Below are 17,596 nucleotides of genomic sequence, written 5' to 3'. Positions count from 1 at the left end.
TCCCCAATTTCCACACTCTCTAACCTTTCTCTGACTGTCTAGTCCTCCCTACTAGAGGCATTGCCCAACGTTGTGCAATCCAGTACTGACGGAGGTACCTCTATCGATTTTTGTTATCGGTCTACTCTGCCGTACCAAAGACCTTGTTTCATTAGTTTTTATTTTCTAAATTTCAAACATTTTGTGATTTAAAATAGTTTTTTAACCATATTCTTTCCAGGTACCGGCCTCTAAGGCCACTCCACAACTTCCCTCCGCCTCCAAACCAATTTTTTTCTCTAGCTTTTTAGCAAGCTAGTTTGTCATTAGACTTTGACGAGTTACCAGAAGATTTTTTCGAAAAATGTGTTCCCGCTTCGTCAACGTTCATTCCTTTAACGGACAGCAGCAGCACCGTGGAGAATTCCTTTAACTATTTTGTGAGTCTTTAAGAAAAAAAATATTTTTTAAGGAAATTTGAAAGGAAAACAGTCTCAAAATCCTCTATTCCACTTTTCAGTGAATTAATAGCTTTTTACCGAACAATTCTGTATATCACTGGAAGGATAAAGTTTTGAGGATTCAGGTATCAGATTACAAAAAAATTTCAATGAAAAGCCTGAAACCGGTCTCAGAATTCTAGTGTTACAACCATATGATTTTTCAAAAACTGAGCAAGTTTAGACCTACCTAACAAAGGAAGTACACGATGGATCGAGTCGAAAATTTTCTATAAACTTCACCATAGGCAGTTTTGACCCTGAGGATTCCAAATCTGCAAGAAAAATCCGCATATAATTTCAAAGATCATGTTGTGGTAGATACTTCCGTTGACCGCATCCCGCTGAGGCCCACGCTACCTATGCGAACACGCTCCAACGAGAAACTACGTGGAAATAAAATATTTTCACGTATCCTAAAATTTTCTGTAGGAAAATAGATTCTAATGTTCACCGCCACGTAATGCGGGCCATGTCTTTTTTAGAGCGCGTTTGCATAGGTAGCATGGGCCTCAACGTGCGCATGCGTCGAGGTAAAAAGCTTAACCATAGGAAACGTTTGATATCATAACTCGGTCCGCATGACTATTTTGCAGATTTTTCTTGCAAATTTGATATCCTCATGGTCAAAAGTACCTAGGGCCAAATTTATAGGTCCACCGTGTACTTCCCTTGTCGCATTTGAAAACAGTTGCGGAATCCCTAAAACGTCAAAATTTAACTGAAACTTTATATAGCTAGAAAACTGAGGTTATAACGGTTCTGAATCTGTTATCAAATCTTTACAAGGTCAAAATTCAAGTGAATTACAATTGTTTGTTTAACACACCCAGACTTTCGCCATAATATGTATAATTTCAATATATTTCAGATCCCCCAAACTACAAACTACAATATACCAAGTACCTCTTCCAACATACTTAATGATTTCTACCCACCACAAAAATCACTACCAACCGCTTCTAGTTCTTCGGATCTTGAATTTTTCAACATGAACTCCGACGTCTACAATGAGCAATATCCATCTGTTCCAAATGTTTCGCCGCCAGAATTTCAGTTTCAAAAAAGTAATAATCAACGTGAGTTTTTGTTTTTGTAGAGCCGCGACGCGACCGCGCCACATCCGATTCTGGAATATTAACTCAGCACAGTTCTTACAACTCCGCCGAAAAAAATTGAAAAATGTCTCTTTTTCTCTGAATCTCTCAATTTTGCAAGCAATTTTCTCGGTTTCGGTAGAGCGCGGTTGTACGAAGCGTGCCGTGCTAATAGTCTAACCATATTATAATTCCAGAATCCCCATCTCAACCCAAACCACGCCGCTCCTGTAAACGTCAATCCTCTTCCGTTTCTACCGATTCCTCCAATGACTACCGTTCGATGCGTGACAAGAACAACATCGCCTCCCAGCGATCCCGTCAAAAGCGTCAAGCGAAAATCCGTGAGACACGAGAGGAGAAACGACGTCTCGAGACTCAAAAAGTGGAACTCGAAGCTCAAATTGTGGCGTTGGAGACGCAGGTTGAAGACTACAAGCGGATGGTGATGATGTTTGCGAAAAATAAAAAATGATTTTTTTTGAATTTGAATCTCAACATTTTTTTGGTTGTAATGTTGCGATTTTCATGAAAATTAAACTTTTTTTTAAATCAAGTCTGTCCGGATGTCCAGATGCCTTTGAGTTTTAGTCCGCCTGTCAGTCGGTGAGTCCAGATGTCCGTCTAAAAGTTCCAGAGCCTATCTGACAAGGTGTTGCTTCCCCCTCATCTTGGACCGCATGTCCAGATCAGGTCTGTGCAAAAAATTTTCGGAATGTTATCGAAAAAAAAACCGTTCAAAAACTTTTGGAAATTTCTCCAGAAAATTTCCAAAATTGAGTAAAAATAGTGTTTTTTCCTTTGATTTTTTTCTTATTTTGTATTTAAAAACAGGGTTTTTCGGGTCTGTCTTTGAAATACTCACAGTTTTCATACAAATGCAAGATTTTTGCCTCCGAAAAACTCATTTTTTCAGACAGAATTTTTTTTTCGAGTTTTTCGGTTTTTCTGGTCCAGATGTTCGAATGTCTGTCCGTATGTCTCTATGTCCAAATGTCGTAATCAAACACATCGACAGTATCGACTAAATTCTAGGTCATCAATTCAGTGGATTTCAATCATAAATGTCTGCTGCAGGGTAATTGGCTCCAAAATTTTTTTTGAATTTGTTTCTCGGAAAAGTTAAAATTTCGACTATGATTCAGAATTAGAAGCGATTCTTAAAAATCATCAGAAATGCTCACATTTTCGATGAAAAATTGAAAAAATGTCAAAAAAAGTTTTTTTTCGGGCCTTGACATGTCGGCAGGTTTTCATCTATCTGAAAGTCTGTCTGTTTTTTTTTCGTTCGACGGCCTTCTGACTTTCCAGTTATCTTCGTTTCCCTGAGCACAACCGTTGTGCTCAAAAATATTCAAACCAGACCAAGAATAATGCTCTGTTCAAAACCTCTCCTTATTACTCAGAACACCATCACACACCTTCCTTGTTTGTTTATCCCCTCCTAATTAGCGAATCATTCATGTGATGTAACAAGAAAACATGTTCCTTTTATCTTATTATTTTTTCTTTGTCATTCATGTTTTCATTATTTTAGTCATTTCTCTTCTAAAATGTCATACCTGCATACCCCTGATTTCTTTTCCAACGCTCTACTTATCATAAGTATTATTGCTCTACCACTTCACGTCTTCGGTGCCTACTGTATCCTCGTGAAGACTCCAAAAATGATGAATTCAGTGAAATGGATCATGCTGAACTTGCATTTTTGGAGTGTCGCCTTGGATTGGGGCATCACTTTCTTCACGAAACCGTTTGTATTATTTCCTGCGATGGCTGGCGTGCCGTTGGGCGTTTTGAGTGGGATGGGGGTGTCGACTGGAATGCAGATCTATATGGTTGTCACGTTGTTTTGCAGTGAGTTTACATAACGAAAGTTTGTCTTCGTTTTGAAACGGGCGGTTCTGAAACGTCCAGTCTGAAAATGGTTGAAATCCTAGGTTCTGGAAGGGCGGTGCCATTATATAATGATTTTGAACCGATCTATTCTGAACTACGTGTCTTTAAACTATCGAAAGTATAATAGGATTGGCGATTGCCCTACTGAGTTTTTGTATGGTTTAAACAAAAGCAATTCGGTTTTCAAACGTCCTTAATAAAGACAATGATCTGAACAATTCTAAAATGGTTATAAGTCGTCCCATTTGGACAGGGATAGGTTTAAAACGACCGGATAAGCCAGAAATGTTTAATCCAGATTAATGGTGTCGAACTGATCCGGTTCTAAACCACGCTTTCCGAAACCACCCGGTTTAGAACAATGCTTGCAAACCGGGCCGGCTTGTACCTTGCTAGAAAATGAATATTATAAGTTGAAAACATACCAAAGTGTAGATCTCGGCGAGTTCTATGTTTGTGACTAACTACGGGAAGGATGGCTATTTGTTAATGTGCCTCGGACTGGATTTTTTGGTTGTTTTTGTGTTTTTAGGCACTTTTTCCCGTCACGCGGCGTATTAACATTACAAATAGCCATCCGGACCCATAGAAAGACAGAAGCACATAGCTCGCTGAAATCTACATTCTCGTAAATTTTTCAGCTCATAAAACTCAGTATCAGGCAAATCATATTAGAACTAACCTAATTCCCTCATTTCAGTCGTTTGCGCCGCAATTGTCTCTTGTTTCGAAAACCGCTACTACTTATCCTTCGGTCGTAACTCCATATGGCATCACTTCCGATTCCCATGCATGCTATTCAACTACTTTCTCGCATTCCTTATTTTCCTTCCCGCTTATATCAACGCCCCGGATCAAGTCACTGGTCTCCAAAAACTGTTTGAATTGCTCCCAAATCTTTCAGATGATATCCGTCGGCTTCCAATTTATGTGATCGCTTCAGAGTACTCAATGGTTGTGGGGCCGGTGGTACTAATGGGTGTAGTCATAATGATTGAAGCTCTGATATTTGTTGGACTAATGTATAAAGGAGCCACGAAAGCGATTCGGTTGATGAGTATCTCATTGAATACTCTGATTATGCAACGCAAATTTCTAAGAGCTTTGTATATCCAGATTTTTATGATTTTTCTTAATATGGGTATCCCTTTATTCTATCTTGGTGTGGCTGTACCCTTCAACTATTATAATCAAGCCGCCAACAATATCTGCTTTATCATTTATTCCCTCCATGGCTTGAGCTCCACTATTGTAATGGTTTGGATTCATAAACCGTATCGGATGGTTGTCCAGGATTTATTTGATAGAGGGAGATCTCGGAGAATGAGTAACGCTGGTCAAAAGAAAAGTATTGGGGAGATGAAGACAACATTGAATGTATCGAATGTGAATATTAGGTTACAGTATAATGTGAATATTGTTAATGTTGTTATTTAACAGAAATAATAAAGTAGATGGGACAAATTTCAGATTTGGCCTTTTAATATCAAAAATGCATCAAAAAATCAGAAATTTTTTTCTGATCCCGAAAATGTTCTTTTTTTTGTTCAACAAAATATTGGAAAACAATTAAAACCGACTTTGAATAAAACAAATAAAATTCAAATGCGTTTACGCTGTCTTCGCCTTATTTTCCGAGGTTTTCTGCCATGTTTTTTGCCTACCTTATAAAAAAATGTTGAGAGGCATAAATTATCCAAAAAATACTGGCAAAAAAACTTTGAAACCCAATTTTCTAAGTTATTTTTATGCAAAATAATTGTTATTTATTGCACACAGGGTCTAGGGGTGAGTACTGAAATCGTACGCGCTCCAATAGACATTGGCGGTAAGTTCAAATTTTAATTTTTTTCAATTCGAAGTTAAACTTTTCGAGCCGATCCATGCCAGTTTTCCCGCATTTTTTGACAGTTTTTCGACCGTTGCACGTCTTTATGAGATCAATTCTATTGATAAAATGATTAAAATTCTTAAATAAAACATTTATTTTTAATTTAGCGCTAAAATTTTTGCTAATCTCACCCGGAGCGTGTCTACTTTCAGTACTCACTCCTAGACCCTGTGATTGCACATCTAGCTGGAACATATTTGAGACTTAATCTGAAATTCGTTTACTTTAATAATAAAGATTATTTATTGAACTTTAAAAATTGTTTAAAATGTAAAAATGTTCAAAACTATAACAGTGCAGGTTCCACATACGGTCATTTTAAGTCCATGCCAAATCAAATTATTTTCCCGCCAAGCCGGAAGTCTAGTGAAGCGCGTTTGCAGATCACTTGGCAGGCTGCCAAGTGAGTCGCCACTCAGCCAAATGGTGAGCTTATAACGTGGACGAACGATAGGGAGTTAAACTTTTCTGATGATATTTTTTTCGGTTTGAACTCGCACAACAATTTTTGAATTTCGCGCTAATTTTACACAAATTGTTTTTAAAGCGCAGATGCTTTCATATAGTTTATTGAGGAATGAGAAAGAGAAGAAGCTAGTAAAATCTTTATTCAAAAAAACAAGAAAATATCAAGCAAATATAGTTGCAGAACACTGGTTATTCGGCACTTTCTGCACTACTTTACAAGGCGTGATTTTCAAAATTCCCTGTATCCAAACGATAATTTTAAAACAAAAATCTCGATAAGGTTTGTGAGCCCATATCATGACTAGAGTAGAGCTGAAGCCGTGTGTAGATGCAATGATTAACACGAAATGTATGAGTCCCTGACTATAAATACCAGAAAATTGGGAGAACAGGGTATAGGATGTTGGAATGGAGAAGTAAAAGCAGGATACTGAAGCCTGAAATGACAGATAAAAGATGAAAACAGTTTTCGGAAATTATATAGTTTCTACCTGCAAATATAACGCTCGTAAGAATTTCTTCTGAAATTTAATTGTAGTTTTTGATAGCGTCGCTTGTTTCGAACTGGTTTTCAGATTCCGATTGATCAATACAACAAATACAACACATTCTGCCACAATCAAAAATGCCATAGAGCTAAGAGGGATTAGCAGCCAGAACAGGTCAACGGCTAGTATAAACAATGGCAAGGATTTAATTTCGCCCGGAAGTTCTGGTAATTTCTGCAAACGTTTTGTTGTGTATTTTGAAGATTTTCAAAAAAGAAATTTCGCGGGCTGAAAAGCAATGTGGCAGGGAGTTGTGGGCGGAGCTCATTGAATTTTAAGATAAAATTGCATCTTAATAGATGTTTTCAAAATTTTTAGGTTGTATATTTGCATATTTCTCATGTTTAATCAATTCTGCGTCTCTTGCAGTTTAAGCCCCGTCCACAACTCCCTGCCGCTGTTGCACTAATTTTTTTTCACAGTAAGCAAATCTCACCTTATAGGAAATTTCAAGTGCCCACTGCTGTTCTGGAACGTTTACGAATGCTGGGATAGAAAAGGACACAGTCAAAATGTAGTTGAGCATTAGGAATGGTATTCGGAAGTACCGCCAGTGTGGATGGCTACCGTATAACTGATGATAGCGATTTTCAAAAACTACCACAACGGAAGTGCCTGCCACTAAAAAACGTGGTTATTGATGTACTCACAAACAAGAACTTACTGAATATCAGAGTAATTATTATATATGCCTGAAAATGGGTAGACACTCCGAACCAAGTTGTTAATATACCTAATGGACAGCCACCCAAAACTGGAAGTATCAGCAATGGAATAATAAACATCGTGAGTGCCCAGTCGAGAACCATACACCAGAAATGTAAGTTCAACAAGGACCATTTGATCGTTCCCATCGATTTGGGCGTTTTGAAAATGATACAGTAAGAGCCGAGGAGTTGAAGAGGAGTAGTGATAACTGTTAAAACATGAAGAGAATTGGCATAGAATACGGGAGACGCTAAAAACATTTTTCTTTTAGTTTGAATGAAGCAGGTCGAGTAAACCAGCTGTCGCACGTCAGCAAACATTTTTCACACAGGGAGGCGTGTCCATTGTCGACGTCCACTCTCTCCCTGGCGGAGAATGTGACTCTCTCCTTTTTGCAAGTCGTGTTAATGAACGGACTCACTGTTCAATGCTCAACTTTTCCCTTTTATAGCTCTTATGTTCATTCCCTTTCAGTTAAATTTACTAAAGGGACTATGTAAACTGGGAGGATAGTCCAACCCATAACATCAACAGGGTAACGGCTATTATCCATTCTTAAATCAGCTATGAGAAAAAAGGGTTAAAGAATGGGAGAGTGAATAAAATGCTATTCATTTTCTGTAATCACGATTGTCGAAAGGTCACCTGAAAAAAACACCTGGAGACTTTATGGCACTTTATGATTTAACGGGTGCTTACATAATAGACACGACCTTTTTCAGGTAAACTGGTACCAAATAAGCAAAAACGTTGGAATTTGTTGTGCTCGAAAGGTAGCAATACCTTCAATACAACTAATTAACTTTGCCATCTGTTTCATACTGTCGAAAACAATTTCATTTCCGTTTTACTTCCGTGTTTATTCTGCACAGCGCTGGTCTAGACTTTAAAATGATGACTCAAATCTGCTAGTCATCCCCGTTGTTTTGCTATATTATCTTCAAATGATGGGTGTCTTTATCCAAACGGTGGGGGGAGGGGGGTTATTAGAGTTCCTAGTCATCAGTTGATCTTAAACGTCATTTTTTTACACATGCTACTCAGGGAATTTTCGGCAATTCGCCCACCGTTTTGGGCGATTTGCCCACCAATTGGGCAGGCTTGCCGCCCAAATCGAGGGCGAATTGCCCATTTTATGTTGTTTCTAGCGTGCGCTTCGCTTGCTCCCCTCGTCGCAATATATTTATTTTAGTGAAAAACAGAAGAAAATTTATGGATTTAATCAGCATTTATTAATTTGTTCAAAAATACAAAATCAAAACCAAAAATATGTATGTGAGAAGAGTTGATGAACGAAGAAAGGGTTAGAAGGAGACAAGTTATATACGAGTGGAGAGAACGGTTGGCAGGAGGTGTTTCGACGTTTCATAATCACGAGAAGTCTTCGGCGAGGGACCTGAAATGATATTTATAATAGTAGAATTTGTTAGTAGCAGCAGTGATCCTCATCTTCGAAAAGATTTCGCTTTTCATCATAACACTTGTATTACGAGACGGTTTAGCGAAGGGAGACGTCGAATCATGAGCTGTCGTTTCCACTATAAGATAACTTACTTGAATGAGTCAACTCCATGTGGCTAGCATCAGAAAGTCGAAGTGCTGACAGACAGATCAATAGCTGGCGGTGAGAAGTTCCGTAGAGAGACGGTTTTTATATCCATCGAAGAAATGTTCTGAAGTCCCAAATTATTTTCTTCTGGATTAATAAGTTTTTTTTCACTTACAAAGATCTCCTTTACTTTTGAATATCATCTTTTCTGGGATTTTAAAAACATGCATTTGATAGAATAGTGTATTTAAAACGAATAAATTAAAATAATAAATGACGCAGCAAAAAATTGATTATCAGAGTGCAGTAGAGCGCATGTTTATAAAGTGGGCGAATTGCCCTACAAATGGGCAACTTGCCCTACTCCATCCTCACGCACACCTCCACTTCTTCCACCCCACCCTTGCCCAACTCTTGCCCAACCCTCGCCCAGTGGGCAACCTGCCCAAAGTGAGGGCAATTCGCCGAAAATAGAGGCAAAATGCCGGCAAGGCGCCGAAACCTCGCCTAAAATTCCCTGAGTAGGAACGTTAGGGATTATGCTAAAATATTGGTAGTTTGAAATTGGGATTATTCAGAAAATACTTTGCTGTTAAATAAGTCGATGAAATTCTCATCAGGGGTAGCACCGAATCCTCTATTTTTCTGATTTTAATGATATCAAAACCAATTTGATCATTGGCTTAATTGTCCTAATGATGTTTCTTAGAATCAGACTTAGAATCATCACCTGTTTGATCTCAAAGTATGTTTGAACGTGAAGACTGTGAACGTTGTGAAAAAGAAGTCAGTGAGGGAACAGGAAGACATTTAAGATTCACCTGTTAACCTGAAAAGAGAGCTAATCTCAAAGCAATCTTGGATATCCATCATGAATTGTTGACCTTTTTTATGAAGTGGGGATCTAATATTTATGATGAACCCACAGCAGTACAAAAGAAGACTAGCCGAACTAAAAACCTGCAAAGTTTGCCTTTGGCTATGGAACAGAAGCAATTTGTATCTTAATGATTTTCAAGTTAGCAGGTCACAGAAATTAGTTTTTATCGAGGTTACCAATATAAATTAGATTCAACTTTATTTTAAAAAAAAATGAAAAAATCATGATAGATATGTATAAGACAGGCCAAATTCGAAATGGCAAAAAGTGGTTTTATTTATTGTACACAGAAAACAAAAGAAGGAAAAATTACTCATTCCAGAGGCATACAACGCAATAAATATTTTCGAAGAAATAAATTCTATGTATTAAATTTCACCTGTTACTTATTTGTAGCTGCAAACCCATTTGATTTTTAAAATTCATCATTTTTTTGATACGTCCACATTTGAAAAATGATCGACAATTCTGCCACAAACCAACGCAAACCAGTCGATAGGGCTTATGAGCCCAAAGCATGATTAAAGTAGAGCTGATACCATGCAACGCGGTCAATATGAATATCAGGTTATTACCGGATTGATTGTAATAGTTAAATGATACGGAGAATAAAATATAACTTGCCGGAACAACAAGATGGAATGTGAAGACAGCGACCTAAGGAAAATTTTTAAAGATTTGTGAGCAATAACTAATTAGATCACCCACCTGAAAAAATATAGCCTTCATAAGCTTTTTCTGAAGTTCTATAGTATTCTGTGACCTTGCATAGGTGCACTTCGTTTTGCGATAAAGGAGAATTATAAAAATAGTAACTTCTGTTAAGAATAAGACGCACAGAAAATAGAAGAAAGATACAAGGTAGCGATATTCAGTTGCAAACACAAAAATTGGCAAGGATCGGATTTCATCGGGTAGGTTTGGGATTTGCTGGAATTTGTTGTTGTTAATTACCTAATTACTTCTACAATACCGCTAAAAAGTATATTAAGTTTTGGTGTTTTCAGTTGAAAAGGTCCAACTTTGAGAGTGTGTCATGGTAATACTGCTTGTCCCATCAAGTAGATTTTGAATGTATCGTGCAGAAGAAAAGTAGAGCTTTATTTTTGTAGTTTCCAACTTTTTTGTACAAACACTCCCTAGAGAGATATGGTCATTTTAAGACGACAGCTTAAAAATCACTATTTTGCACTGAATTGGGTCGATTTGATGTAGAAATTACTTTGTCGGTATGCAACTTGCTAGGGAGAGTTCGTACAAAAATGTTGTCAACTACAAAAATGTAATTCAGCCTTTGTTCTGTATGGTCTATACATTATTTGCTTTGTGGGACAATCAGTTATACCGTAACACCCTAACAAAGTTGCTAATTTTCAACTGAAAAATGCAACACTCAATATACTTTTGAGCGGTATGGAATGTGCTGGGATCTCACTTGATAAACTATTTTTAAAGCTTCTGATTGTTCGGGAACTGTCAAAACCGGTGGAATACAAAACGCAAAACATAGGAAATAGTTAATGGCAAATAGTAATATCCGGTAATACCTCCAATTTGAGTTTCTCGCGTACAATTGATAGTAACGGTTTTCGATTAGTGAAACGATTGCAGTGGGTAACACTAAAATTGCAGTTTTTTCCTCATCTCTCACTAACAAGAGAAGTCTTTGGAGACAACGATCGGTAAATCTAGAAATAGGTACTTTCGACTACGGGGAGTCCATTTCTGCCGTCAAAACCTGCCAAATGTCTTTGCGAGCAGAGATATGAACTCTTAAACTTTTCATATAGTTAAGCTTTTTTCATGTAATTCCAAATCGGCCGCATTTATGCCACCGTGCGGTTTACTAGTGCTCGTACGTTGTAAACATGAAAATATCTTGTGTATAGTAATTGTCGATTTGGAATTCGAAATGAAAAAGCTTAACAGTATGAAAAGTTTGAGAGCTCATAATTCGACTCGCAAAGACATTTAGCAGGTTTTGACCGCATCAATGGACTCACCGTAGTCGAAAGTACTTATGACCAAATGTATTGATCAAAGCGGCGTCTATAAAGACTTCCCTTGCACTCACCAAAACACATAGTCACCACCAAATAGGTTTGCACAACAGCAGGAACTTTAAACAATACGGTGAGAATACCCAGTGGGTATCCAGCCAACGCTGGAAACAATAATAATGGTACTGTGAGAATAGTGATCGACCAGTCAAGCATCATACACCAAAAGTGAAGATTCATTAGTGACCATTTCACGGAACCTATTGTTTTCGGAGTCTTGAATAGAATACAGTAGCAGCCGAGTACGTGAAGTGGGCAAGCAATAACTGTGATTACATGAAGGCAAGTTTTGAGGAAATTGATTTCTGCTAACAACATATTTTTAGAAATGAAGACTGTGAATGTTGTGAAAAGGAAATGGGAGTGGGAAGATGGAGACATTTAAGATTCACCTGTCGCTGACTGCCACTTGCAAGGAAAGCTATTGTATAATGCTGGTAGTTGATATTTCATGACTCAGCTTCTACCTTTTCTATGGGCTAATAAAGCTTATCGAGAAATCTTGAAATTATTGTTCGGATGCAAAAAATAATTATAAAGCCACATGTCTTTGAAACTTCCTTTTCTAGTTTCTAGCTCACAAGGGAAGTCTTTGGAAACGTCGCTTTCAAGCAATCTATAAATTTGGTCATACGTACTTTCAACTAAGGGGAGTCCATTTTTGTCATCAAAACTTGCTAAATGTCTTTATGACCATATTTATATATAGTTTGAAAGCCACGTCTCTAAAGACTTCCCTTGTGAGCCTTCACTCCACAAAAAAACATTGAAAGTGGTATGATTTCTGCAGCGAAAAAAACGTTTGTGTACAAGTCGTGAATTCCATTTACCATCGAAGAGAGAAGTCTATAAGATCATTTCTGATCAGTTTTATTCAATGTACTATTAAATTTCAAACGATGGGCTCTTATGAGAAAACTCTCGATATGACTTGTGAAACGAGTTGGATGGAATTCTGACTTCCGACCAGGCTTGGTCGGAGAAAAATTTTCGGAGAATCGGAGAATCGAGAATTATCCGACGGATAATTTCTCCGAAAAAAAAGTCGGAGAATTATCCGTCGGAGAATCGGAGAATCGGATTATCCGATTCTTCGACTCCGACCAAGCCTGCTTCCGACTTCCGACTTCCGTCATTCCATAACTGTGGAATTTAGGAAAGTACATTTCGCAGAAATACATGAAAAAAATCTCATCTGAAAGCGATCAGAATTCAAAAACCCATCTGAAAAGCCAAACAACACACAAATTTCCCAGAAACTCATATTTATTTGACAGATAGAAAATAAATAAATACAAGTGAAAACTGGGGGTTCCGATGTTAAACCAGGTCTACAAACTGCCTTGATGGTATTCGGCGCTCATTTATACTTCATTAATCATTCTCTTCATGTAACCTCATTTAATTTGCTGAATAAATTATTTGTTGATCTTGGTCATATATATAGGCACGATATGTAAAATAAAGGCAGATCGATACACATAACACAGAGCTGTCCAGGAATAGAAATCAATAATCATCTTATGGTACTGAAATTATAGGATTAGCTGGAAAAAAACTACATTAAAAACTTGACTTACATCTGAGCAACTATTTACGTCCATATGATTATTGAGATGATTCCATTTGACAGAAATTCAAAAACCCGCATAGATAGAGCACCTAGAGATCCGAAGATCCTGAGGTAATGGAAAGTCCGAAGTCGACTTTTCTATGAGACGAGAAGAGAGGTGGAGAGGTAGAGAAATAAAACAAGGGGAGTTGGTTACTCGAATGAGTGAAGTGATGATAAGTTTAGGGCTTTTATAGCCTTTCACATAGAGAGATGGCAGCTCCGCCCACTGATGAATTAGAAGGGCGGAGACTTGCACTTCTTAGCAACTGTTGTTAGGAAGAGATTGTTATATTGGGGTGTAAAGAGAGGGAGGAAGCGAGTGATGGTACATTTTCTAGAATGGTGAATGGGATGTGCTTTGAGGATCGAATCGAGGGGTTTTTAGAGAGATCAGGAAGCGCTTTCAGAGTGAATTCAGCATGGAAAAGGAGTCCAAGAGAGGTGTCATGCGGGAGCAGAATCTGGGAAAATAATTCTTCAAGCTATCTCAGGAGCATTCATTCGGACAGATTTTGATTAATGTTTTCAATGTTTTCAAAGCTTCAGACACACAGACACACCTGCAGACATTCTGACTCTCCTTTACTTATTTTCGCTCGATTTTTTCATCTAAAACCAGAGTTTCATCCCGATTTTTGCTGAATTTTGACATCCGGACGCAGACAGAACCCATAAATTTGAAACATTGAAATGCTCGGTAAATTTTCGTCAAAAATTCTTGATTTTTTCAAATACGTTTTTGGAAAAGTTGGACATCCGCTGAGTTTCCTTCAAAAATTTGGTTTTTTTTGAAAGAAATTTCTCTGGATATCCGGACACACAGACACACATACAGGCAAACAGTGATGAAAAACTGGAAAGTTTGTAGAATTTGTGTCAAGTTTTCCATTATTTCTGAACATCCGGACACACCTACTGACCGATCCACATCCAGATTTCCAAGGAATTCAACTGCATCTTTCACTTTTTCACTGGTTTTTCACTGGCCCGATCATTTATCTCATATCAATATCAGTTCCACTTTTCTGGACTCATTTTTCATTTTTCGCTCTTCTAGAAGCTTCCGATGGCACATCAGTCGCTGATGTTAGTCATATCAAGCCCTCTAGAAAAACAAAATCGCAGACTATGATATTCTCGTAAACAACATCTAATTGTTGAGGCAAGGTATGTAAATGTTATCATGTGAGAAACTCGTTGCTTCATTTCTTGAACATCCGTCAGTCCCCCCGGAGTAAGCACAAACCACATATCCAGTCACATTTCATGTTAATTTTGAAATTTGAAATTAAACAAAGGGAAGGGGGAAAGAGCTCAAAAGATTGAAACGAATTGGATGAGTCAGCGAAAACATTGACCGGTCCCATTTTTTGAATTTTTAGGCCGTAGTTATGAAATACCCTATTTCCAGTCGATTCTACTAAATTGAATCCCAAAATCTCATGTTCCCAGCGAGTTATGACAAATTCAGTGTGGTGGCCTAGAAATCCTAAACTAGGCCCCCGTGCTGTTCTTAAAATTTGGTGCACACAAAAATTCTGTGAACCCTTATTTAATTTCATCATGCCATGAGACACATTCCTTCATCCTCGGAACAGGAAAAAAGGAGATATTTCTAAGAAAGAGAAAAAAACGTCGGTCCCCTCTGCATCTTCTCTCCTCTTCATGCGAACACAAATGTCCCCGTTTCTCAGTGGGACTCCTCAGAGTCCGTCACTATTTCTGCGTCCATTTTGTGTAAAGAAGCTATGATGAGGGAGTCGGAAGGAGCTCTTTTCTGCCTTAAAAATGTTTACTTCATCTCTATTTTATTTGAGCCATGTTTCTAGGAAATGTGTTTTCTCTTATAAGATTTTCTTCTTTCTTTTGTGTTTTGAATCCTAGAAAAATTGGAACAATTTTAAAAATAATAAGGAACCATCATTTAAAAAAGTTCGCCCGGAACTTAGGAGCCCTAGAAAAAGAAAAAAGAGCCCAGCTCTTTTATTGATTTGTGTGGGCACGCGGTGCCCGGGGAGGGCTTTTTTTTCTTGCCCTTATCGAGTTTCTTATGAAGTTGAACTTTATATTTCTGGAAATATGCTGGATTGTAGAAATATTTTTTGAACAAATGCTTTCTACCCTTACCAGGCTGAAATTCCTTAGGTAAATTGTACAAAAAAGGTATTTCTATTCTGTTAACTACACAATTATCTCTGTTTGCCAGTTTCATGCCAAATTTTCAGACAATTTCGGGAAAAAAGCTTCCAGGCGTTCATGTTAATTTTGGTGTTTTTAAATGAGACGAGTCAATTGCAGATTTAGTGTTTTCTGGATAGTTGACTGAAAATCGACGAAGAAAACAGGTCAAAAATTGTGTTGAAACGACGTGGCTCTAAATTGCGCCGAAGGCCCACCAGACTTTACCCAAAATTGAATTCGGACTCTAAATCGCGTCAAAGTCACACCAGACAATTTCAAGTTTTGGTAAAAATTGGAGTCCGGCGCACCTCAGACGCGTTTTCTCACTGAAAATCGGATATTTAGAAGTTTGTCAGATCAAGATCATAGTTCTCAAGATTTAAAAATCTTGCTTACTGCAAAATGTACAATCTTTGACCAATCCTTTTTTTACATTTCCTTTATGCTCAACCCTGCCAATCCGCCAGTTTCCTCCTCCCAACATCCTCTTACCCCTGCCAGTGTCCCTTATAATTTCCAATATCTCTAACCAACCTTTTCTCTATCCTTCCCTACCGTAGGAGGTGTGTCATGGGCGGAGCCTAATAAGCTCTAATGAGCAACCTCCTTCAAGCATATCTCATTTCTCTTCATTCATATGGTGGAGAGCGGCTGACGACTTCCTTATTCATCTGCTATTCCATATTCTGGAGTTGTTTCATGTGAACCGAACTCCCAGTGTTCTCAGTATCCATTGAAGTGACACTGAGGACCTGTTGAGTTCCGTTCAAATGAATTACAACGATATTTAATTGGGTAATGAGAATGGTAAGGAGGTTCTAATTGGGGGTGTTGCAGGTTGTTACCGTCTTGTGCGATGGAGCGCGGTTACAGACACCTTCCGATTCCAGACAACAGTAGAGTCTAACAGAGCAGACTTACATCTACTGGGCTACGACTCCGTGTGTGTGTGTGTGTAGCCTGACCAACCCTCGAGGCACCATGATGATAACAACTTTTCATTTTCGTATAGTAGACATGCGACAAATTAGGGCAAATGGCAAAGTCTTTTGAACTTTTGGATAAAGCTCACGGGTTGGATGATTCAACTTTGGAAGTGATGTTACGAAAAAATGTGGGAAATTGAGATGTGGAGGAAATAAGGGCAGATTGAATGAAGGGAAAAAGTATGGGTTTGAGATAACCTGGATAGCAAACACTTGTGTCCAGATTCCCAGTGAGACCCAGACGTATGAAAAAAATAGCACACAAAAGTAGGAAGACGCAGACAAACCTCTACATAATTACTGTCGGTCCTTCCGTGACCCCTGGCAGATGGCAAAGAATCTTACGCCACAGATCGAATAGTAGCGTAAAAGAGATTTGCGGTGTGCTTTTGATGAGATGCAAGGGGGTACTGTAAGATCTGGAACTATGCTTTCTGAAACTGAAAGACATATTCTGGTAACTTCTGGGTGGACATGTTTTTAGAACTCACCAAAAACAGAATCTCACCAGCACCATCGTTCAGCTATATTTGAATGACATCTATCTGTTAAACCTAAAATTCAGAGTTCATAATTTTTCCGTGAGATGCAGACGTAATGCACACAAAAGTAGTTAGACCCAGACAACAACCCCTTTTATCTCTGTGGACCATCATCCTGACCTCTTGCATGACTACCTAATTACTGCCGGATTTCCTATCCGTGGTGCACCTTGACAGATGGCAGCGGACCTTACGACACCGTTTTGCAGAACACTTTTCCGGTCTATTCGATGAAGTAATAGGGAATACAGTAAGATAGTATGCGGCTGCTTGTCAGTACACATGAAAGCTAACGTAATCATGATTCGCATCAATGAATTTCGAAGCTGATGTATGTCAGTCACGGCTGGTAACTTGGTGACTTACTCTGCAGACGTCAGAGTATTAAAATTTCAGAAACGCTCTTAATTGAAACGTGGTGATCATGCTATGCAACTCCGGATCTACTTTCACCCATCCTACAGTACCCAACCACCAATCGGACAGCAAAATTAGAACACCCATTAGAATGGCAGGTTTTTAAAATAGGGATGTGGTAGTAAGTGCACGGTTGGCAGATTGCGTACGATCGAGCGGCTAATTGGGGTATAGAGTGGGAGGTTTTTTTGTTCTAAAACAAAGTTACAATAATCCAGGGGGTTATTCAGTAATTTTTTGGTATGTTTTGCAGCTCCTTTTTAAATTTCTTCACGT

The 17,596-nt window shown here is 38.3% G+C and overlaps 3 protein-coding genes across 3 annotated transcripts; 2 read left to right on the top strand and 1 right to left on the bottom strand.

Moving 5' to 3' along the window:
• Positions 1-1,470: 1,470 nt before the first annotated feature.
• GCK72_020949 (uncharacterized protein) lies at positions 1,471-2,051 on the top strand (the record flags this gene model as incomplete). Its single annotated transcript, XM_003100437.2, has 2 exons — positions 1,471-1,558; positions 1,774-2,051. 2 exons carry the CDS (start codon positions 1,471-1,473, stop codon positions 2,049-2,051), a joined length of 366 nt encoding a protein of 121 aa, XP_003100485.2.
• Positions 2,052-3,129: 1,078 nt separating this feature from the next.
• GCK72_020948 (uncharacterized protein) lies at positions 3,130-4,912 on the top strand (the record flags this gene model as incomplete). Its single annotated transcript, XM_003100507.2, has 2 exons — positions 3,130-3,433; positions 4,176-4,912. The coding sequence occupies 2 exons, from the start codon at positions 3,130-3,132 to the stop codon at positions 4,910-4,912; spliced, it is 1,041 nt and encodes a 346-aa protein (XP_003100555.2).
• Positions 4,913-11,537: 6,625 nt separating this feature from the next.
• Positions 11,538-11,897, bottom strand: GCK72_020947 (uncharacterized protein; the record flags this gene model as incomplete). The annotated part of the gene is made up of 1 exon (XM_053733901.1): positions 11,538-11,897. The coding sequence occupies one exon, from the start codon at positions 11,895-11,897 to the stop codon at positions 11,538-11,540; it is 360 nt and encodes a 119-aa protein (XP_053582814.1).
• Positions 11,898-17,596: the final 5,699 nt, after the last annotated feature.

The sequence above is a fragment of the Caenorhabditis remanei genome, chromosome V (genome assembly GCF_010183535.1).
Source record: "Caenorhabditis remanei strain PX506 chromosome V, whole genome shotgun sequence".
Lineage (NCBI taxonomy): Eukaryota > Metazoa > Nematoda > Chromadorea > Rhabditida > Rhabditidae > Caenorhabditis > Caenorhabditis remanei.
This window is presented reverse-complemented; position numbering and strand designations above follow the sequence as displayed.